Source organism: Aquarana catesbeiana, linkage group LG01 (assembly GCF_042186555.1).
Source record: "Aquarana catesbeiana isolate 2022-GZ linkage group LG01, ASM4218655v1, whole genome shotgun sequence".
Classification (NCBI taxonomy): domain Eukaryota; kingdom Metazoa; phylum Chordata; class Amphibia; order Anura; family Ranidae; genus Aquarana; species Aquarana catesbeiana.
In genome coordinates, this window is record NC_133324.1 from 222,174,706 (window position 1) to 222,198,159 (window position 23,454).

A 23,454-nucleotide genomic window follows, 5' to 3' on the forward strand; every position below is an offset into this window, starting at 1 on the left:
CCAATTCTCACTGTCCTTTACATTGTTTCATAGATTCAGACCATAAACTGCTATTTACAAGACTGCAGCTCCCAGTTGAATTGGTATAAAATATATTACAATATCAGAATGTCTCATATGATCCTACCTGTATCTTGGTCTCAAACTTCTTTTCCAGTTCACGGAGTTGAGACTTTAACTGCTTATTTGTTCCCTGCTTTTCTGCACACTCTGCCCTGGTTTCCTCAAGTCTACACTGTGACTCTTCCAAATTCTGAAAATCATTTGAGATCAGAAAAAGAGATTTAGAACAGGATTCAGGGGATATTCCCAATACATATTTTGATGTCTACTAAAACTCTCCTAACTAGTGGTGGCTTAGGTCTTAGCCAGGACAAGGGTCCTACAGCCAAGCACTAAACATTATTATTGTTTATTTGCAGATATCAGTAACAATCTGCCATTGTGATACTACTTTTAATGAGAAAAGCACTCTGTTAAATGGCACTTAAGATAAATACGGTATATTAACAAGATTAGCATAAACCAATTACATATTAGCAACCTAAGTCAGTGCTGAGCCATTACAAATTTTATGTATATAAAAAAATGTATGAGATTCTTCAGCTGGTACGAAAAAAATAAATAAAAGTCAGCAGCTATAAACACTGTAGATGCTGACTTTTAATAACAAAACACTTACCTGTCCAGGGTGGGGGGCAAACGTGCGCTTTGATCATCTAGGTGGTCATAGCTGAAGTGGGAGTGGGTACCTGCCAGAAGTAGGTACCTGACTCCCCCACACACACTTTTCAAAAAAGTGCCAAAAATATTAGAGGAGGGGATTACAAAAAGCAAAACTTGCCTTTTAGGCTGAACTCCGCTTTAGGTGATAAATAAAATTACCTAGTATGGCTTGCAGGATCTGTATAACTGACTCTAAAGCCCCATACACATGATCAGAAAAGTGCACAAAAAATACCGCTTTCGAATCGATCGTACGATAATCGGAATGTTAGTACAGAGCTTCGAGAGCCGATCATCACAGTTCATCCGTTATTATTCTATCGGACATGCACAAAATTTTTTTTCATACAATGCCAGATGGCACAATTTTCATTTAATCAGTACAGCTGTTGTTCGAAAATGCAATACAAATACACTACAACAGGTGACATCACTTCTGAATTTTTATTCTGTCGTACAAGAATTTTCGTGACTTCAGTAAACTCATCAGATTAGATCTGAGATTTGCATGCAAAAAAAAAAAAGCGGACGATCATTCGTCCGATAATCTCATCGTGTGTACCGGTCATTAATATGAACAGTCTGCTCATAAAAGCAGTGTCAGATTTTGTATAATGTCCATTCTGAAGCCTATTTGCTGATTCTATGACCTCACCTCTTGTAGCTTCTCTATCTTGGCTCTGGCTGTCCTCTGCTCAGAGAACAGTTCTGATTTAATGTTGTTGAGCTGACGTTCCAGTTCCTGGCGTTCCATAAATGAAATGCTGCCCTCCATGTGCCTTATGCGTGCTTTTAACTCCTCCCGTTCCGTGGTTAAGGAGGAGATCTTGTTGAAAGAAATGCAATAACAATTTGTGATTCAAGTATCAGGAAGATTTCATTCACATCATATTAAGTTACGAAGAAGAAAAGTATGAATATTCTTTTTCTTTATTTTAAGACCGTACCTCATACTGAAAGCTTGTTATCTGACTGCTGTGTGTGCTGGAACATTGCTGCCGTATAGATTCTAGTTCCAGCTCTAGTTCTTGAAGTTCCTTCATGCATTCACTGCGTTTGTATTCCAGGATCACCAACTCTCTCCTACAGTGCAGCATATAAAATTGTATATTATTCTTTATAGATGAAAGGTAAACATTTTATATAGTACAGTACATACATACTAAAACATGAAAGAGAAGGTGAAGGGGGCACTGCTTGAAGTAGGATGGACAGACAGAAGGAGATGGGTGTTGATTATCCAGTAATACAAAAGGAGGAGAGAGAAGCGCCAAGCCAATCCTTTAAACAGCTTAGGAATGTATTGAGTATATAAGTATAAAACAACACTAAAAACGTACTTGAAAAATGTTGGAGCACTTGCAAAGTGTGAGAGTGGGTGGGAGCTTCCACGTGCAGTGTCACAGGAGAACAGGAGGACCGCCGGAAAGTCTCTACTGAGGGATCCACGAGCGCCGTGTTAGCCGTAGCTTATATACTGAATAAATTCCTAAGCTGTTTAAAGGATTGGCTTGGTGCTTCTCTCTTCTCCTTTTGCTTTCCTTTTGTTCACAGTGATCAGGTTCCCCAACCTGCACCTGAAGCAGCCTCGCTCCCTTTACAGCCTCCATTTAGAGTCTTTTTTAGAGACTAATTTTTAGGGGTTCATCCCCCAGAACTTTCAATCCACTCACCATTCACATGGTTGCACCTTCATGTATCAGCATGCAGATGCATGCCTTTTCATTTCAATTTCAAACTTTAATCTTTTTCCTCAGATGGTTTAGCGCTGAACATTATACCAATATTGTGTATATGTTTCCTCCTAATGCGATTATCCAGTAATGAATGCTTAGGGGAAATGGAGACAAATGAGAGCTTCTAACGAAATGGTAAGGAAGGCTATCCAAGGTAATTCAGACTTTCTATGGCTTTATTTTGCAACACACCTAATATCTAAGACTAAGATTTAGAGGAGTGTATAAGGTGGAAGGCAGGTGCTGTGACCTGGTGGACGAGAGGCACATATGACAGAGGCAGTATAATTAAATAGGATGGGAGGAGATGGGTAGGAGGGAAGTTGTGGTGGGGGTAAAAGGTGGGCAGAGTGGAGGTGGCATAAGGAGGAGGAGATGTTTGCATCCAAAGGTGCTGTGATCGTCAAGGTAAAGCAGTTGGCAGAGAGGCACAGTGAGCCGAAAAAGACGTGAGCGGGAGATGCTGTAACTAGCTGAGAGAGGGTAGGATGCTATGGAATGGGGGTATTATGGTGGCAGGGAGTTGCTGTGACTAGGAAAGGGAGTGGACTGTAATGAAAATGGATTGGGGGGTCTTGTTACCTGGGGTCCATTAAAATGTTGCCATTAGCTTGCAGCAGAGGTATATGTTGCTCATCAGACTCGGGACTCAAGGAGTCCCTCCTCTGCATACGACACTGCTGATCCCACTTTTGACAGTGGATGTCAGCAAAGCCACCACTCTCTCCTGCAGTAATCAGTATTACTGGTCTCCATACAGCCTGACATGCCCCCTCAGCCCACTGCCCTGGGGCTCCCCGTTGGATTGTGCTGTAAAGCTACAGTTGGGGAGGAGCAGTTTTGCTTACAGTCACTATAAAGGTCATCATTTCATTGGGAAGGAGGAAACGTTTTCTTTAAAACAGCTGCTAGCACTTAAGCCTAGTACACATGGGCTGAACGTTGGACGGCATCAGCCGGTTCAATAGAAACCCTCCGACATTCGGCCCGTGTGTATGGCAGCCGGTCCGACAGAAGCCGGCCCTTTGGTCATGACTGAAAAAGGTCTGCCGAACGACTCCCTATCAGTGCTCTCAGCCAATGGCCGCCCCCATGTCAGAACACTAGAGAACAGCAGGGGAGATCTCTCTACTATCATTGTATAGTTAGTACAACGGCTCCGACCTGAGCTGTCAGTTTTTTTTTTCATTTAGCCCGCAGTAGGGAAGGAGCATGAGTGAGCCACTATGCTGTGCATTTTCTACACTGTGTGGAACTCATCCAAGCTGGCGCCCCTCTACCACATGAAAACACTGTGCCCAGGGCACGTGTCCCTTTGGGCCCCTTTGTCCCGTCTCTGCATGCAAGAATCTGTAAAGAATTATCATGGCATGAAAGATAGTCTGCCCTTAAAATGTATGTAAACCCTAACCTAACAATGAACTTCTTTTATTTTCTCCCTTTTGGTCTACTAAATATGCCATTGAAAGCATTTGGGTATATCTGTCCAATAACTCCAAAAATACCTGCTGATCCTTTTGAGGATTCATTGTTTTTTAACTTGCTGTAGTGAGCTAGCAGTACAGTACTTCTGCTGCACTTAAATCTCAAGGAGTCTTATCAACCCTGCCTGGCTAGGTTACCTCTGTCAACTACAAAACACCTATGTAATGCAGTTGTGGAGAGAAGGAAGCGTTTTGTAGTCCAAACTAATAGCAATACTCTTACTCTAGACCAGTGATGGCGAACCTTGGCACCCCAGATGTTTGGGAAATACATTTCCCATGATGCTAATGCACAGTGAAATGTAGTTCCAAAACATCTGGGGTGCCAAGGTTCAACATCACTGGTCTAGAGTGACAACAATGCTTTTCCATAGATACAGTACAGTGAATGAGCATTGTCACCCTAAGACAGGAGGCGTGTTACTGGCAGGATTACCATGCATGCCTTGTGACCCTGTGACAAGAAGTGTGTTACTGACAGGATCACCAAATGAAAATAAAAATAAAAATGTATGAGAAAAGAAAAACTAAAGACTGGTATGCTTCAGAATATTACATTTGTGTTCTTGGAGTTTGGATACACCTTAAACTACACTATTACAGTATATGACATGACAATGTGATGAATGGAGGGGAGTGTATTTACATACATTTATTGTAAGAAGGGTTCAGAAGATTAGTTATTGTAGGGGTAAGGTGGGTCCCTGTGTTCACGGGTCAGTTATTTTCAGTTTATAAATTGTACCTTTCATATACTGTATAAACTTTAGCTTTCTAAAAGCTTTTATGAGCCTGTTCATTGCCTGATACCGGAATTTCCTAAATAATGGACAATACAGAATATAGGGTTGGGGGCTTGTGTCCTTGGCACCTGAAGGTGAGGAGAATATAGTGTATGTGCTGGAACATTATTACCTGAAGTCCTCTTCTGTGATTTGACTTTCCCTCAGATGTGTTTCCATTTTCACTACTTCTTTCTGAGTCTTTTCTAGCAAATCACGCAGGGATTCCAGCTCAATATAAGCTTCCTATCACAAAGAAGATACATAGTAAAAATAAGGTTCTGTGTGTCATAATGTGATATAAGATGAATTATACAAATTTTACAATCTCAAAATTATTTGTATTGTATTCCTCATATAATTCCGTGTGTGATAAAGAAAATGTGGTATGAGAGAAAATGGAGGCTGCCATGGCTGACCCCTTCTTTTGAAATTGCTAGATGCCTGGCTGTCATGCTGACCTGCTTGCTTTATTACCAGTGTTCAGATAAGAAATTCAAAATTTCCTTTAAAGTGGTTGTAAACCCTGTGCAGCCACTTTTCAATACAGGTAAGCTTATAATAAGGCTTACCTGTAGCTACCGTGGATATCTCCAAAACCACGTTTTTGGAGATATCCCCTTTATCAGCATGTGCCAACATCATCGGCACATGCGCACTGGAGCAGTGGCTCATTCGTGCTGTTGCTTCAGCTGACATGCCGTTACTGGCGGCTCCCGGGATTGATGTCATCGCAGCTCCGGCCACTTACAGTGCCGGAGCCCGCGATACCTGGAAATAATTCCAGGAGCCATGTCGCCGGGCAGAGCAATGTGCCGGGACCGCTGCAGGGGACTTTGATCTAAGATGAGTATCTGATAAAGAGCCAGTATGCTATGCATACTAGCTCATTATGCCTTTGTCTTGCAGGTTTGTTTTTTTTTGGGGTTTTTTTTGCGGGTTTACAACCACTTTACCATGACAGTGAGGCAACAAGCATTTTTAAGAACAGGATTAGCAATGGCAGCACCAATATTTTTCTGATGACAGGTTCACTTTAAACTGTCCATAGAGATTAAATATGCATGACCTGATCTGCCCGATAAAAAGCTGCATGTGTACTAATACCAGTATACAACCTCTGCAGACACAGCTTGGCCCACAGTTCTCAGGAAAAATCTCAGTTCATAGATGTTGTTCCCCTAAAATGGGATTGCACTTGGCTGAAATAATTGTTAATGTTTAGGTTATCCTCAGTCCGCATATAAATTATGAGGCAGTCAGATTTTGACACCTATATCATCACTATGAGCAGGTTTAAATTAAACAATATATTAAAGTAGATGTAAACCCGATTCATGACATTTAAGCTGGGCACATATATATGCAGTGTTTTGTTATCTCTCTTCAAAGCCCTAAGTCCCGTGGCTGTCTCCTCCTGCTCCGTTCTTCCTTTATCAGCATGATAACTTCTGATAAGTTTCCCGTCAACTGTGATAAAAACAGCCTGAAATTTGTATCATTTGTGAAATTTGTAGATTAGCAGAGAGCTAGTCTTGTCACAGCACAGTTCTGCAAGCCTCTCTCTATGTGGAGGGCGTGTTCCCCTCCTCCAATTGGCTGTCTCACAGTGCATGGCAAGAATCCACACCCACGGGTGAATCAGGAAAAGAAAATTCTAGAACGATGTGCACTTTCTAAACAGTATATAAAGATGAAGACAGCAGATATATATATGTAAAACTTATGTAGGGAGATTTGTTTCATCTCTGTGTATCATCTGTGGCTGTTCACTTCACTGGGTGTATGTGAGGGTTTCCATTCACTTTATTAACCGCTTGCCTACTGGGCACTTGCACCCCCTTCCTGCCCAGGTCATTTTTCAGCTTTCAGCGCTGTCGCACTTTGAATGACAATTGCACGGTCATGCTACACTGTACCCAGATTACATTTTTATCATTTTCTTCACCCAAATAGAGCTTTCTTTTGGTGGTATTTAATCACTGCTGGGTTTTTTATCTTTTACTAAAAAAAAAAAAAAAAAAGACCAAAAATTGTGTAAAAAATCTTTTTTTACTTAGTTTCTGTCTGTCTTTTGTAACTAAGTAATTTTTCTCCTTCACTGATGTGCGCTGATGAGGCGGCACTAATGGGCACTGATAGGCTGAACTGGTGGGCATTGATGAGGTGGCACTTATGGGCACTGATTAGGTGGCACTTATGAGGAGGCACTAATATGCAGCACTTATGGGCACTGATAGGTGGCACTGATATGTGGCACTGATGAGCACTGATAGGTGGCACTGGTGGGCACTGATAGGAGGCACGGATAGGCTGTACTGATGGGCACTGATGGACAGCAGTGATGGGCGACACTGATGGGCATTTATGGACAGCAGTGATGGGCATTGATGGGCAGTACTGATAGGCGGCACTGATAGCCAGCACTGACTGGCATCGCTAATGGGCACTGATTGGTGGAACTTGTGGGCACGGATTGCTGGCACTGGTGGGCGCTGATTGTTGGCACTGATGGGCAATGGTGGGCACTGATTGGTGACACTTTTGGCGCTATATTGTAATCAGGGCACTGATGATCAGTACCCTGATTCATGCCTAGATGTCCCCCTGCGTGGAGATGCCGTTGATCGGCTCTCCTCGCCACACACTCTGTCAGTGTGAGGCAAGGAGCGCCGATTACCGGCATCTCCGTGTTTCCATGTGACCGGCTGTGATTGGACACATCTGATCACATGGTTAAACAGCCGCGGATGCGACTCTTTACAGAGATCGGGTTCGCGCCATGTCCTAGCAACACGGCACGGCCGCGATCGCCACGCCGGACACGCCCCTGCGAGAGTGGCCTTTCTGGGACGCTGTCATATGACGGGGTCCTAGAACCAGAGCCGCCCCACTGTCGGGTGGCAACTAGTTAACTTAACTTTAGCTATGTTTTATTCCTTTTACAATAGAAATATTTAACTCAGCTCTTGCTTTAACTCAGTGTTAATTTTGACGTCAAATTTAATCATAGTCTTTTAACTAAAATGCCATTTTAGTTTTATTCGTATTTTAGTCGACTAAAATCTCCAGTACATTTTAGTAGATTAAAATCATTTTACTCGACTAAAATCCTAATGGGTTCAGTTAAATTGTGAATTATTGCATAATACATTATTTAAGCATTTCTCTAGAATTTTCAAACTAATTATATACTCCTGGAGTAAAAATCGTATGACGTTATTATTTACGGTATTAGGGTTTGAACTAACTACCCAGACACAGATTTAGCCATTAACTAATAAGTTATTTATCATAATGGCTAAATCTGTGTCTGTAGCGCATATTCAAACCTTAACCACTAGATGACCAGCCGCTGCAGTTATACTGCGGCAGGTTGGCTTGTCTGGGCAAATTGCTGTAGGTATACATCGGCCGCTTTAGGAGCACTTGGGGGCACACGCAGTGATGAGTGTGCCCGACGGCCGCGATGGCTGTGGGGCACTCCTGATGGCTGGGGGGTACCCGCAATCGCTCCTGAGAGAGACAGAATAGAAATCTGCCAATGTAAACAGACAGATCTCCGTGCTGTCAGGGGAGAGGAAACTGATCTGTTGTTCATACTAAGTGTGAACAAAGATCGGTCTCCTCCTCCAGTCAGTCCCATCCCCCCACAGTTAGAATCACTCCCTAGGACACATAGTTAACCCCTTCATTGCCCCCTAGTGTTAACCCCTTCCCTGCCAATGACATATTAATCAGTGGCTATTTTTAGCTCTGATTGCTGTATAAATGTCAATGGTCTCAAAAAAGTGTCCGATCTGTCCGCCGCAATATCGCAGTCCCAATAAAAATCGCAGATCGCCGCCATTACTAGCAAAAAAAAATTAATAATTAAAATGCCATAAATCTATCCCCTATTTTGTAGACGCTATAACTTTTGCGCAAACCAATCAATATACGCTTATTGTGATTTTTTTTACCAAAAATATGTAGAAGAATATATATCCTAAACTGAGGAAGAAATTTGTATTTTTTAATTTTTTGGGATGATATTTATTATAGCTAAATATAAAAAAAGGTTGTCAATTTTATTTGGGTACAGAGTCGCACGACCCTGCAATTGTCACTTAAAGCGACGCAGTGCAGTATCGCAAAAAATGACCTGGTCAGGAAGGGGGCAAATTCTTTTGGGGCTGAAGTGGTTAAAGAGGAGGTCCAGGCTCCTTCAGAAAAAATGAAAAGTCAGGAGTTGTAAAGGCAGAAGGTTTTCTATCTTAATGCATTAAGATAAAAAACCTTCTGTATATAGCAGCCCCCCCAACACCCCCCTAATTACCTACCTGAGCCCCTTCTCTCTGCAGCAATGTCCACGATCCCCTCAGCCATCCAGGACACTCCTCTTGATTGGCTGAAACATAGCAGAGGCACCACTGGCTCCTGTAGCTGTCAAAGTCAGTCAGTCAATCAAGGAAGAGAGGGGGCTGGACCAGGTCGGGGCTCTGTGTCTGAATGAATACACAGAGCTCTGACTCGCCTTGGGTGCCCCCTGTAGCAAGCTGCTGGCTGAGGGGCACTCAAAGAAGGGAGGGGCTAGGAGCAGCGAAGAGGGACCCAAGAAGAGGAGGACCCAGGCTGCTCTGTGCAAAACCAACTGCATAGAGGAGGTAAGTATAACATGTTTGTTATTTATTTTTTAACCAGTTCCCGACCATGTCACGCAGATATACTGCAGCACAATGGCTCTCCTGGGCAAAATCCTGTACGGGTACGTCCTACCCTTTTTTGGCCACCAAGGGGCGCTCTGGTAGGGCTTGCGCGTCCGATGCAATTTTTCAAAATTATCGCTCTTTTTTTGTTTATAGGGCAAAAAATAAAAACCACAGAGGTGATCAAATACCACCAAAAGAAAGCTCTATTTGTGGGAACAAAAGGACGCAAATTTCGTTTGGGTACATCATTGAACGACCGCGCAATTGTCAGTTAAAGCGATGCAGTGCCAAATTGTAAAAAGTGCTCTGGTCAGGAAGGGGGTAAAATCTTTTGGGGATGAAGTGGTTAAACAAGCCTTTACAATCACTTTAATATTAGGAAACGTACCTGTCCAGGAATGCAGTGGTCTCTTCACCTCAGCCGTTTTTTTCATTGGCTCTGGGGTACTGCCACCGCCATTGCTTTTAAGCGAGAGCCTTGCGGCTTCACAGCCAGTCCCCTGCTGCGCATGTGCTAAGCGCGCTGCGCTTTGTGAATGGCCCGGTGACGGGGGAAGGAGGAAGGGGGCCGCAGCAAGATCACCCGGGAGTGGGAACAGGTGCCTGTCAAAACACCACTGCCCCCCCCCCCCCCGAAAGGTGCAAATGCGGCACTGGAGGGGGGCGGGGAGGCAGATAAGCAGAGATTGCAAACGATCACATTGTAAAACAACCCATTCAGTCTAAAATTGAAATGAAAGGCAAACTATTTGTGTATAGATATTAAAAAAAACTTTACAAATACTTTTTTTTCCCCTTTTTTTATAAGTGATCACATTTCCTCTGCTCCCTCTGTTCTCAGCTGCATTTTAGCTGGTTGGAGGAGAAGTAACTGCACACTGATCTTCCCAGTGAATGGCTGTGCAGGGAGGGCGTGTTGTTATTATTTGAAGAAGGCAGGCTGATTTTCCAGCACAGCTAGGGAATTGACTATGTTGTACTTTTCTGCTTAGTGTGGTCAGTTATTAATAGGAAAGAGAGGGACTGGCAGGGACACCAGGGATTTCACACAAAGGAAACAATACAAAGAGAATAGGATACTTTTTCATACAAGTACATGGTACAGCAGACGCATATCAGGTATATGAAATGTTGGGGTAACAAACACTTTAATACCATAAAATAATAACATGTTATTAGGTTTTTACTCCAGGAGTATATAATGAGTTTGGAAATTTTAGAGAAATGCTTAAATAATGCATTACAATTTAACTAAACCCATTTGATTTTAGCCGACTAAAATTATTTCGATTTAGTTACAGTCTTTTGACTAAAATGCCATTTTAGTTTTAGTCCTATTTTAGTCATCTGAATTGTTTTAGTTGTATTTTAATCGACTGAAATGATGTTAATTTCGTGGATGAAAATATTTTAATCAACTAAATTACCACTGCTATAAATGTTATAAATGTGCATTCTGACAGAACCTTTTTTTGTTGCAGGGCATCATTGAAATGCTGATCAGCTTCTCGGTACTGAGCCTTCCGCTGGGATATTCTCTCCTCCTCAAATGTTACTTCCTGTGAATGGCAGCAAACAGGAGAAGCAGACCTCAATGTATGTAGGCTTCGTAGAACTAAGAAATCACTCACTGAAGACATATCTGTACCAGTTCTTTTACCCAGGATGTACAGCAATATATTCCAACACATACTGTAGATGTTTCTGGATCTATAGCAAATAATTATTATATGGCCTATATAATATAAGCATAATATGCATGGTACAGTCAAGTGAATCATGAATACTAGTAAGTTGCTTCTTGGTTAATGATAATAACCTTGTCAGCATACCATGGTGGATTAGGTGGGGATATTCACTAACCATTTTTTTGAGCTTGCTTAGTCATTTCTTATCAATCTAGATGTGGTCTATAAATTTTAACCTCCCTGGCGGTTTTCCTGAGTGTGGCTTGGGGTTAAATTTCAGTACCATTAGCGGTAATCCCGAGCCACTCTCGGGATTGCATTGCAGGATCCTGGAGCAGGTTACTTACTTTGTCCCCAGGATCCTGCGATGTCCCCCCCGCTGTGCGTGCGGGTTGTGTCCTCCGCCCGATGCCTCTGTGTGCCGAGCTCCGTTCCCTGCGAGCATCGCAATGCATGGGGGCGGAGCCCGGCGGGAAATTAAAAAAATAGAAAATTCAATTCATAACACATACAGTACACTGTAATCTTAAAGATTACATTACTGTATGAAATCATTTCACATCCCTTTTGTCCCTAATGCTTTGTCCAATGCCCTGCATGTAGTTTTATATTATAAATACTGTTCTTTGTACCTGGAAACTTGAGATTGTCCATAGCAACTAAAAAGTGTGCCTATTATATTATTATTTTTTATAATTATTTATAGTTATTTATTATATTATAATTTATGATTTTGTGTTTCAAACTTTATCATACCCGGGATATCTACTAGACTCTTGTTTGGACAGATTTAAGTGTGTTTTTGCTAAGAATTACAGGCCTACAATATAAAACGCCAAATTTCTATGCAAAGCAATTGTACCGCTTTGAGATGCAAAAATCTGACATAATCATACCACCAGGGTGGCTACTAAGAGCGGGCATTCTATGCCTGATGCGCCAGGCTGTTGTTTTAGAAGGGAAGACTATGGCCTGTAACTATTGTAAAAAATAAAGGAAATTTCTTGTGGATCACTTGTGTGCAAGTTGGAAATTAAAAATATTTTTTTTATCTGTCAATGAGCATAGGTATTTTGTACATAGCCTCCTGATAAATCAACTCCACCTTCCAATTCCACACCATTGGGCCAACACCACAGACCTCCAGATCAATAACCTGCTCTATGGAGATACCTTTAACGCATTATAAATTGCAGATCTCTAAGTACATGTTTTTAGTTACGGTATGTTTCTTAGAGGTATGGTGGTTTAGGTATTGGATATAATCAGTAAGGTTATCTACTGTATATCTGGTGGGTTGTTGATTACCCCATACTTTTTTTCTTACCCGGCGAAGTTTGGCAACAGTTCCTTCCAGAATCTCCCTCTCTGCTAAAAGCTTTTCTATGATTCTCCTGTTCTGTACCTGTTCAGGTGAACACTGAAAAACAAAAGCAACAAGGAAAGCCTTTTAAAGACAAACTCCAGCCAAAACAGAGTTATTCTCTGTGACCCCACCAGGGAGATGATTTCATCATTTTTATCCCAGTGACACCAGAACAAGGAATTTAGAGAAATAGGTGTCACTAGTGTTGGAAGACAAAGGCAGCAACAAAAACCTCACAAAGATTTCAAACTTTCTCGTTGTACTAAAAAGAAGTATATTTAGCTTCTGACAAGCATGTGCAAAGTACTTTGGGATCTAGAGGCTTTTGAATTTCAATTTGGATTTTTTGAAGCAATGTTGTCTGTTATTTACTTAAAGTGGTATTAAGCCCAAAAATGTATTAAATTGCAGCTCACCAATTCTAAGACCCCTTTCACATTGAAAACCGCCTCCCATTCATTCCAGTGTGTCTTTTCACACTGGGGCGGTGCGCTTGCGGGACCTTAGGAAAAGTCCTGCAAGCAGTATCTTTGGGGCGGTTTGGGAGCGCTATATACAGAAACTCCCAAAACGCCCCACCCATTGAAATGAATGGGCAGCGCTTCCAAAGAGCCTGAAAAGTGAATCGGGAGCACCGAAACACGGGTGCTTTTAATCCATTCTTTGGGGTTAAAAGCGCCCCGCTAGCAGCTGAAAAGCACCGCTTAAACAGCGCTAAAGCGCCGCTAAAACGAGCGGCGCTTTAGCGCTAATGCGGCCGCATCTCAGTGTGAAAGGGCTCTTAGATGTGGTGGCCAGTAATGGAGTTCAGCTCCAATTTGTTAGTCAATTCCATCTAAATCTGCTAGTCTAAAGTTCCATTCACACCTGGGCGATTTGAATTGTAGGCGCAATCGCTGCAACTCTGCCCATGATAAGAATCACAAAATGCAGGGTGCATTTGTGATGCCATATTTCTCAATGGCACCTTAAACATGGTCTGATTTTGCCGCGATTGACACACAACAAAACGCTGCAAAATCGCACAAAAAAATTGCAGGACACGTGTCTCCCCAGAAGAAGCTCCGGAACTCCTTTTGGGCGACTTGTGTGCCGCGATTTTGTTTGCGACATTCGCGCTAAATTTGCACCGCGTATGGGGTGCCGTTGAGAAATAATGACATCGCAAACGTGACCCGCATTTTGACACGATTCTGAATCGCCCAGGGGTGAATGGAGCTTAACACTGCCCTCTCCCCAGATTGACAATGCTGCCGACTAATGCCCCGTACACACGGTCGGACATTGATCGGACATTCCGACAACAAAATCCTAGGATTGTTTCCGACGGATGTTGGCTCAAATTTGTCTTGCATACACACGGTCACACAAAGTTGTCAGAAAATCCGATCATTCTGAACGCGGTGACGTAAAATACGTACGTCGGGACTATAAACGGGGCAGTAGCCAATAGCTTTCATCTCTTTATTTATTCTGAGCATGCGTGGCACTTTGTGCGTCGGATTTGTGTACACACAATTGGAAATTCCGATAACGGATTTTGTTGTCGGAAAATTTTATAGCAAGCTCTCAAACTTTGCGTGTCGGAAATTCCAATGGAAAATGTGTGATGGAGCCTACACACGGTCGGAATTTCCGACAACAAGGTCCTATCACACATTTTCCGTCGGAAAATCCGACCGTGTGTACGGGGCATTAGTGTAATTGAAGGCAAAACATTTTTTAGTTGTGGATAGAGTGGAGAGGGATTAGAACACCTATTAGGTTCTTATTGCTGTCTGTGCCCCCATTGGGGAAATTCACCCTCTCTATTTGTCCTGTTTACTGTTATCATTGGAAGTGAATGTAAAGGAAAATCACACATTTTGGGTTGACATAAGAACAGTAATAGAGGGAAAATCTTTCAATGGGGACATTAGTTCTGGTGACTCTGGTGACACCCGGGGATTAGCTCCTTTTGAAGGGATTTCCCCTCACTTCCTGTTTTAGCTATGGGACAGGAAGTGAAGAGAAATATTCTCTATGGGAAACGGCAACAAAAAACTGACAGACGTTATAACTTATTCAAACCGAAAAAAAAATTGCCTTTTAATTACACATTAAAGTGATTGTAGAGGCAGAAGGTTTTTTTTTTCTTAATGCATTCTATACATTAAGATGAAAAATCTTCTATGCACAGAAGTCCCCCTCAGCCCCCTAATACTTACCTGAGCCCCATCTAGATCCAGTGTTGTTGCAGCAGTATCTCGGCTGCCCGGGACTCCCCTCTTCATTGGCTGAGACAACAGTGCAGCGCCATTGGCTCCCGCTGCTGTTAATCAAAGTCAGTCAGCCAATGAGGAGAGAAAGGGGGTGGGGCCGGGGCTGGGCCGTGGCTCCGTGTCTAAATGGACAAGCAAAGCTTTGGCTCTGCTCAGGTGCCCCCATAACAAGCTGCTTGCTGTGGGGGCACTCAACAGGAGGGAGGAGCCAGGAGAGACCCCAGAAGAGGAGGATCTGGGCTGCTCTGTGCCAATCCACTACACAGAGCAGGTAAGCATAACATGTTTGTTATTTTTAACAAAAAAAATCAAAAAACGAGACTTTAGTATCACTTTAAGTGTTTGCTCTATTTTGCTGTACATTTTGGCAAAGGTAATATGCCTGTTATGCCTCCTTTTTGCAAAGTCAAGAGCATCTTAAAGGAAGTTAAAATTCCACCCATTTTTCTTTGAGAGCATCTGGAAACATGCTGCAATTGACTTATTTAACCTCCCTGGCTTAATAACCTTGTCAGCATACCATGGTGGATTAGGTGGGGATATTCACTAACCATTTTTTTGAGCTTGCTTAGTCATTTCTTATCAATCTAGATGTGGTCTATAAATTTTAACCTCCCTGGCGGTTTTCCCGAGTGTGGCTCAGGGTTAAATTTCAGTACCATTAGCGGTAACCCCGAGCCACACTCGGGATTGCATCTCAGGATCCTAGTCCAGGTTACTTACCTTGTCCCCAGGATCCTGCAATGTCCCCCCCGCTGTGTCTGCGGGTTGTGTCCTCCACCGATGCCTCTGTGTGCCGGGCTCCGTTCCCTGCGAGCGTCGCAACGCATGGGGGTGGAGCCTGGCGCCAAATTCAAAAAGTACAAAATTCATAACACATACAGTACACTGTAATCTTATAGATTACATTACTGTATGAAATCATTTCACATCCCTTTTGTCCCTAATGCTTTGTCCAGTACCTTGCATGTAGTTTTATATTATATATACTGTTCTTTCTGCCTGGAAACTTGAGATTGTCCATAGCAACCAAAAAGTGTCCCTTTACATCAAAAGTGGTTTTAGACCAACTAGAAAACAGCGATAGTAAATGGGGAAATGTATTTTATTATTAGTATATATTATTATTTTTTATAATTATCTATAGTTTTTTTATTATTTTATTATACTAGGTCGCCTGACAAGTCGTCCCTGTGTGAATGGGCTCTTACGTGTGTTATTACAAAGAATTACAGGCCTACAATATAAAACGCCAAATTTTTATGCAAAACAATGTACCGCCTTGAGATGCAAAAATCTGACATAATCATAACGTCAGGGTGGCTACAGTAGTTCTAAATTCATAAAATGTTTTACCCTAATGCATTCCGTGCATTAGGTAAAAAATTTCCCCATGCAGTATTGCCCCCTCCCTCCCCTAAATACTTACTCACTTGATCCAGCACTGTGCTCATCTGTAGCAGATCTCTCCTCTCTGCCTGCATTCACAGGACACAGAGAAAGAAGCGGGGCCATTGGCTCCTGCTGCTGTCAATCAAATCCTGTAAGCAGAGAGCAGGGGGTGTGCTGTGTGTGTTTATGGATGCACACAGCCCAGCTTGAGAGCGAGCCCGCATACTTGCCCCATAGCAAGCGGCTTGCTATGGTGGCACATGCAGAAGAGCAGGAGCATAGAGCGCGGACAGGGGACCACAGAAGAGGAGGTTCAGGGCCACTCTATGCATTACCATTGCACAGAACAGGTAAGTACAATATGTTTTTTATTTTAGATTAAAAATAGTTTTATCTTTTAGAACTACTTTAAGAGTTGGATGCTCTTAACATAAATTCCTAAAGCACAACATTAAAGCTACTGTAAATTCTCCCTGTATTGCAGTAGGTAGGTAATACCGTGCTATGAACTATGACATCAAGTTGATTATGACTATTCAGAGACAATCCAAAGTGAGCATGTTCTCTGCCAGTAAAAGTGTTGTTCTCTCTTAAGTGATACTAACTGATAGCTGCTGTTTATATCTTTTAGATTTCATCAACTTTAACACTCATAGCTGAGATTTCAGATTGGGGTAGATGGTGAAAAGTTAATAGTTGTATAGTTTTATATAATTTCCAGGAACTCTATTGGTAAGGTCTTCGTACTTGAGTTCCTGGGTCTGTAATGCTGGCCATACACTATACGAAAAATCGGTCGAAAACATTTTCAAAAAACGAACGTTCGACCGTGACCGCAAACGATCGTGCCATCGTTCACTGGACATAAATAAATAATTTTTTGTTAGTTTTTTTTACCTATACCTAGTGCAGACAGTTCGGACAGGAAACACATTAACCTTGGAATTTATTGTACGTTCAGCAGAAATTTTCCAAACTTGCCGTTCGTTTTTTTTCCACAAAAACATCACAAACGATTATCGATTTGTGCCCATTAACTTGCCGAAAAACGAATGAAGTGTCTATATGAACGATTTTTCGGCCGATTTTTCGTATAGTGTATGGCCAGCATAACCATTACACTCTGTCTGTTGGATTTTTTTTATATAGTGGCGATTGCACGAGATGCTTTTAAAACATGCAAAGTGGGTGGGAACACCCAAAGAAATGTCCAGGTGGAAATGGAACAGAGTCAGGGATAATGTAATAAATATTTAATAAATATTATAAATTCAGAAGGCTCCAACTGCATATCACTTTTGGGTGGACTTGCAATGGTTTTTATTCCAGTCTGTGAAGCCAGTGGTCTCCATTTAAAACAACTTTATGAGCCTCTTCTCATCCTGATCCTAACTTATGATTATTACAATAATTATAATGACAATAATTGTAAAGATTTGCACACAAATTCTAGGAAACCATAGAAATAATTATAGACACATTACTACAAGTTTCTAATTATACAGAATTATCTGCACTGACCTCGCTGACTGCAGCCATAAAATCTCAGTACCATACCAGCAAATACAACATTTTTACGATTAAATCAGACCACACGATGGCCTATTTAGGACTGTAAGGTTTTGTGTCCCCCATAGACAGAGTTTCCCTAACTTTATATCCTGGTGATTTGACAGGAAATCTCATAATTAAAGAAAAAGCCACCTTTTATAGTGCTACAGAGACAAATGTCTCCCTTATTTCCCTTTCTTCCTGCTCTTATGTTAATAGACCCTGGAACACCTTTTAAATGTGTGAATGAAGGTGCGATCACCAAAGCAACCCTAATTAGAGCCATTCAGAGCCAGTCAGGCTTCTGACTTGCTCAAAATGGTTGAATACGGTTTGGTAGGGGAGGCCTGGCATTTGACTAGAAAGTGGATCTGAGTGTCACAGCTGACAATTTTTATAAAGGTTTTATGCAGCCTGCCTTTTAGGACTTAGCAATAAACATTTTTCATATATTATTCTCGAAAATACATTGGAAATGGCATAATCTTTCTTTTTTTGCATGTAAAGGAAAAATGTAGATGAAAATATTTCTGGTAGCTGGTGATTAAATAATAAAAACCTACACACGGACTACAAAGCAGGCACCACAAAGTAAAAAAATCACATTATACAGTATCTGATATACCAAAAAATCACTAGTAGGTCCTTTAGCATTGCGATCTCTGGACAAGTCAGTTGATTTAAGTGGACTTGAGCTCCACCGTTTTGGGCTTCCACCCCTCCATTCTCTTGAGGTGAAAGTTCTATCAAAGTCCTCGTCATCTTCATCATCAGTGGTAATCTTGTTAGAGCCAGTGTATCTGAAAGAAAAATCCAATAGCTTTAAGGGAAAATACATTTAAATGTTTATCAAATGCTAAAGTAGAATAACAGGGTATATCTTTTACACGCAATGATATTTGTCTTAATTTCACCAACACTAACCTTAACATTTCCCAGGTTATCTGGAACTGAGGTATGCCCTTATCTCTACGGAGTAACCTAGCCATGTAATGTGGAGACATTTCTTATACATGAACCTGTGCTTTGTCTATGCAAGGTAAACCAACGTATTCACTTAACTGCCATTTTCACAGCTGACCATACTACCTTACCCGCACTCTTTTGCTGCTCTGTTCCACCAACATGAACAAAAAGAAATATTCTATGTTTCTGGGTATGGGAAGTATAGTATGTGACTCACTGCCCTTCCTCCCAAATTACATTCAATCACATGTGATTGCTTGGGGATAGGTCACTTAGGCACCTAGTAATTGTAAAGATTTACACAAACTCTAGGAAACCATAGAACCAATTATGATCAGAAATAGGAGGAAATGAAGGGATAAGCTACCTTTGACAGATGCCACTCGGACAAATGTCTCTATAGGGAGATTTATTTTACTTCCTGCTCTCGTGTCAATAGTAGAATTTGATTTACTCCCCTTCCTCCCACATGACAGTGTGACTGCTTTGTGATATGTCACTTAGGCACCTGATGTTGTCACATGGAAGCTTCAGCAAGGGAAGACTGGGCTGGGGGCATTAGCTCCCTAAACCCACGGTAAATAAAATGTGTTGGTGATTGGTGGCTTGAGAGAGACCACCAGCCTACAATCAAAGTATGAAAGTATGAAGTATAAAATAATTTATATTGTTGGGTGAAGGTCAGACCTCAGTCTGAGTGGGGCATAGTGCAAATAATATATGTTGGTGGCCCTGAGTGTGGATACTTTAAATTCAAACTTTAAGGAGAGTGGCACCAAGCACAAATAAAATACGTTTGTGGCTAGGAGCTATGACTGGGGATATTAAACCATTCAGACCTCAGTCAGCCTGGGCCCTAGAACAAATAAAAGTATATCCAGTGAGGGAAAAAAGTATTTGATCCCCTGCTGATTTTGTACATTTGCCAACTGACAAATGATCAGTCTATAACTTTAATGGTAGGTTTATTTTGATCCCCTATCAATCAGCAAGTTTTCTGGCTCCCAGGTGTCTTCTATATAGGTAACGAGCTGAGATTAATAGCACTCTCTTAAAGGGAGTGCTCCTATTCTCAGTTTGTTACCTGTATAAAAGACACCTGTCCACAAAAGCAATCAATCAATCTATCCACCATGGCCAAGATCAAAGAGCTGTCCAAGGATGTCAGGGACAAGATTGTAGACCTACACAAGGCTGGAATGGGCCAGGGTTGCTTTTGCAGTGCATTTTGGATCATTGTCCATCGGTACTGTGAATCGCCGTCCAATCAACTTTGCTGCATTTGGCTGAATCTGGGCTGACAGTATATCTCTAAACACGGCAGAATTCATGCAGCAGCTTCTGTTTTCTATGACATCAATAAACACCAATGCTTAGTCAACATCATCCGATGACCACACCCCCTTATGGCGTCACAGTCCCAGCATGCCCAGTGACTGTGACGGCATAAGGGGGCGGGGTCACCGCCTATATAAGTCACATCGGAGTGCTCAGAGAGCATTCCAGCTGGAGAGAGCGTCGTGTCAACATCGGAAGAAGAGAAGAGGGAAGAAGACAAGAAGGCAGAAGGCAGAAGTCCGGGCCACCGCTAGCAAAAAAGCGGCAAAAGAGCAGAAGATAGCGGAGGGGCCCAGCAGAAGACCCGGAGAGCGCAGAGAAGAGGTCGAACAATGGGAGAAGAGGCCGGAGACAGTGGAGAAGAACCGGAGAGACCCCCGAAGTCGGAAGAAGACCCCCGAAGCCGGAAGAAGACCCCGAAGCTGTCTAATAAATTACTTTAAAAACCTGTGTAGTGTGTTTTTTTATTGACACTTTTTCCCTAGGTGAATGGGTAGGGGTACCATGTACCCCATACTCATTCACATAGGGTGGGGGGGCCAGGATCTGTGGGCCCCCTTATTAAAGGGGGCTCCCAGATTCTGATAAGCCCCCGCCCGCAGACCCCGACAACCAACGGCCAGGGTTGTCGGGAAGAGGCTCTTGTCCTCATCAACATGGGGTTTTTTCGGAGTAGGGGGTTCCCCTTAAAATCCATACCAGACCTAAGGGCCTGGTATGCCCCACGACAGGGCTCGCAAGGTGCCAATCTCGCCGATAAAAGCGGCGAGATTGACTTCCTTTTCTAGTCCCGTCATGTTCAAACTGAACGGACTTGGCCGTGTGTGGGCAAGTCCGTCCATTTGGAAAGTCAGCCGTAACTCAGTTGAAAGTCCGTCGGGAAGACCGGCAGACCTAGTCTGCCGGAAAGTCCGGTCGTGTGTAGGCAAGTCCGTCCGTTCAGAAAGTCCGCCGGAAGTCCGTCAGGAAGACTGTCGGACCTAGTTTCCCAGAAAGTCTGGTTGTGTGTACGCGGCATTACAATTGCCTGTTTCACTTGCATGGACAGCTCCTTTGAATACATGATGTAGGTTCAGAGCAATAGATTCCAAATGCAAATACCACACTTAGAATCAACTCTAGACCTTTTACCTGCTTAACTGATGAAGACATAACAAAGGAGCAGCCCACACCTGGCCATGAAACAGCTTTTGATTTAATTGTCCAATTACTTTTGGTCCCTTGAAAAAGGGGGGTGGCTGTTCTTAAGAGCTGTAATTCCTAAACTCTTTCTCCAATTTGGATGTACATACTCTCAAATTAAACCTAAGAGTGTGCACTTTCAGCCCATTATATCACAATAGCTTGAATATGTTTTGGTAAATACCTAAAAAAAAAATAAAATTGTGCCTGTGTCCAAATTCAGGCATACCCCACTTTTAAATACATAATGGGGTTTACTTACTAAAGCTGGAAAGTGCAAAATCAGACTCACTTCTGCATAGAAACCAATGAGCTTCCAGGTTTTATTACCAAAGCTTAATTGAACAAGCTGGGATTAGAAGCTCATTGGTTTCTATACAGAAGTGAGCCTGATTTTGCACTTTTTAGCTTTAGTAAATAAACCCCATTGTGTACTTAAAAGTAGGGTATGACTGTATATATGGACCTGACTGTATGTTGCGTTGGTGAGCCTAAGTCAAGATATGACCCCATTCAGACCTCAATCAGATCAGGACCCAGTACAAACAATATGCTGGGGACTGGTGTCGCAGAGTGGATTCAGTGGCAGCTGCTGGACATTACATAATTATCTGCTCCACATTTTGCCCTGTGATTATAGTGCCTGACAGGGAAAAGTTTTACAGTATCTACTTCTTTCCTCTCTCTGAGAGGTTATGTGACCAAGAGCGTTGCAAAGGAAGTTAATACTGGAAGGAAGCAAAACTGGTAAAATGTGTTGTCCTCTTTTCTTAAAGGAGTAATAAAAATATTTGTAATGATGACATGGTATTTTATTCAGTATTTTATTTACGTGTCTCCCTATTTTCACAGAGGAGCAGTCATTTTGTTCTACACATAAAGTACGTCAAACTTTTAGTTAGCCATAACTTACTGTGCATGCACAGATGCAATTAGTCCTTGGACCTTGCCAGTTCTGTTACACCGAACTTGTAAAAACACAAGTCCTTAGCAGTGTCTTGCAATATTGGTGGTAATTTATTCAGTCATAAAGCATGGCATACAGATAGCATAATTCGAGCACTTTGAAGTGTGTTGCACCTTTTGTGCTTATTCATAATCATAAGGTCTTATAAGTAAGCATATTTTTGAAATAAAGTTGCATAATACGTCAAATTGTTTGTATAATGCTGTATACCAGTGATGGCAAACCTATGGCACGCGTGACACAGCTGGCATGCAGAGCCCTCTCTGTGGGCACACGAGCAGGGACGCCATCTTTTCTCTTGTCCGTAACAGAAGTGCTCGACTGCCCGTTAAAAATATGCTGGTGCTTGGTCTATTGACTCAGCTCAGGCTTTACCAGCAGCACACGCACAGCCTCTTGCAGTTCTGCCCCCCCCCCCTATGCCCTCTATGCATCTCACCTATTGGCTTGCCCATGCAAGGAGGCAATTGGTCAGCGCAGGTGTCAGTCATGGGAGCCGGGCCGATGCATGCGTCCGCTGCTTCGGCCAATGCGCAGGTCTGCGTTGGCTCGGTGGGTGGGCTGGGCAGGTCCTGTCCAAGGTGGCAATTGGCCAGCGCAGGTGTCAGTCATGGGAGCCGGGCCGATGTGTGCGTCCGCTGCTTTGTCCAATCTGCGGCTCTGCGCTGGCTTGGTGAGTGGGCTGGGCAGCAGAAAATTAACAACAAAGCCAGCCAGCCAATCGGGAGGAGGGGAGAGTGTCCCAGGTGTTAACTATCAGGCCAGGGCAGAAGTTTACCGGAGCCCAGTAAGGCTGCTTGGAATGTGGGGGAAAGAGCCGACTGGTTGCCCTTAGAAACTTCATACAAGCCTCTGCACTGCAGTAGAGGAAGGAGCTGACAAGAAGACTCTTGGTTGGCTGCAGCCAGGGACCAATGAGGGCCCAGGACAAGTGCACCATGGGACATGTAGCCCCAGAAGACTATGGCTCCATTTTAATCAAAGGAAAACTACAGCCCTAGCATGCCCTGCAAAAATAAGAGGAGGGACAGCCTGGAGCCCGGGAAAAAAAGGGCTGAGGGAAAAGGGAGAGAAAGGGTGAGAGGAGTATGGAGACAAGAGTGAGAGGAGGCTGAGGTAGGGTGCCCACATGTCCCGGATTGCCCGGGACTGCATTTCTCTACACTTCTGGAACTGGTTGCTAGGGCCGGTCTGCCTGGCGTCCAGCAACCAGTGACATCACAGACTCTGAATTTCTCAGACAGTGAGGCCGGGAGCAAGGCCCGCACTTAGTGCTGCACTGCTGTCTCCACCCTCCTCGGCACCTCCTCCTTCTCCGGCACCC

The 23,454-nt window shown here is 42.9% G+C and overlaps 1 protein-coding gene across 1 annotated transcript in view; it reads right to left on the reverse strand.

Moving 5' to 3' along the window:
- Positions 1-23,454, reverse strand: part of LOC141139271 (uncharacterized) — a 141,930-nt gene that overhangs the window by 45,354 nt on the left and 73,122 nt on the right. Inside the window, exons 9-15 of the mRNA XM_073625230.1 lie at positions 18,303-18,477; positions 12,435-12,527; positions 10,886-10,978; positions 4,862-4,974; positions 1,674-1,809; positions 1,382-1,552; positions 128-253 (exon numbers count right to left, since the gene is read on the reverse strand). Of these exons, the coding sequence (XP_073481331.1) occupies positions 128-253; positions 1,382-1,552; positions 1,674-1,809; positions 4,862-4,974; positions 10,886-10,978; positions 12,435-12,527; positions 18,303-18,477 (907 nt within the window). The remainder of the gene's footprint in view (positions 1-127; positions 254-1,381; positions 1,553-1,673; positions 1,810-4,861; positions 4,975-10,885; positions 10,979-12,434; positions 12,528-18,302; positions 18,478-23,454) is intronic.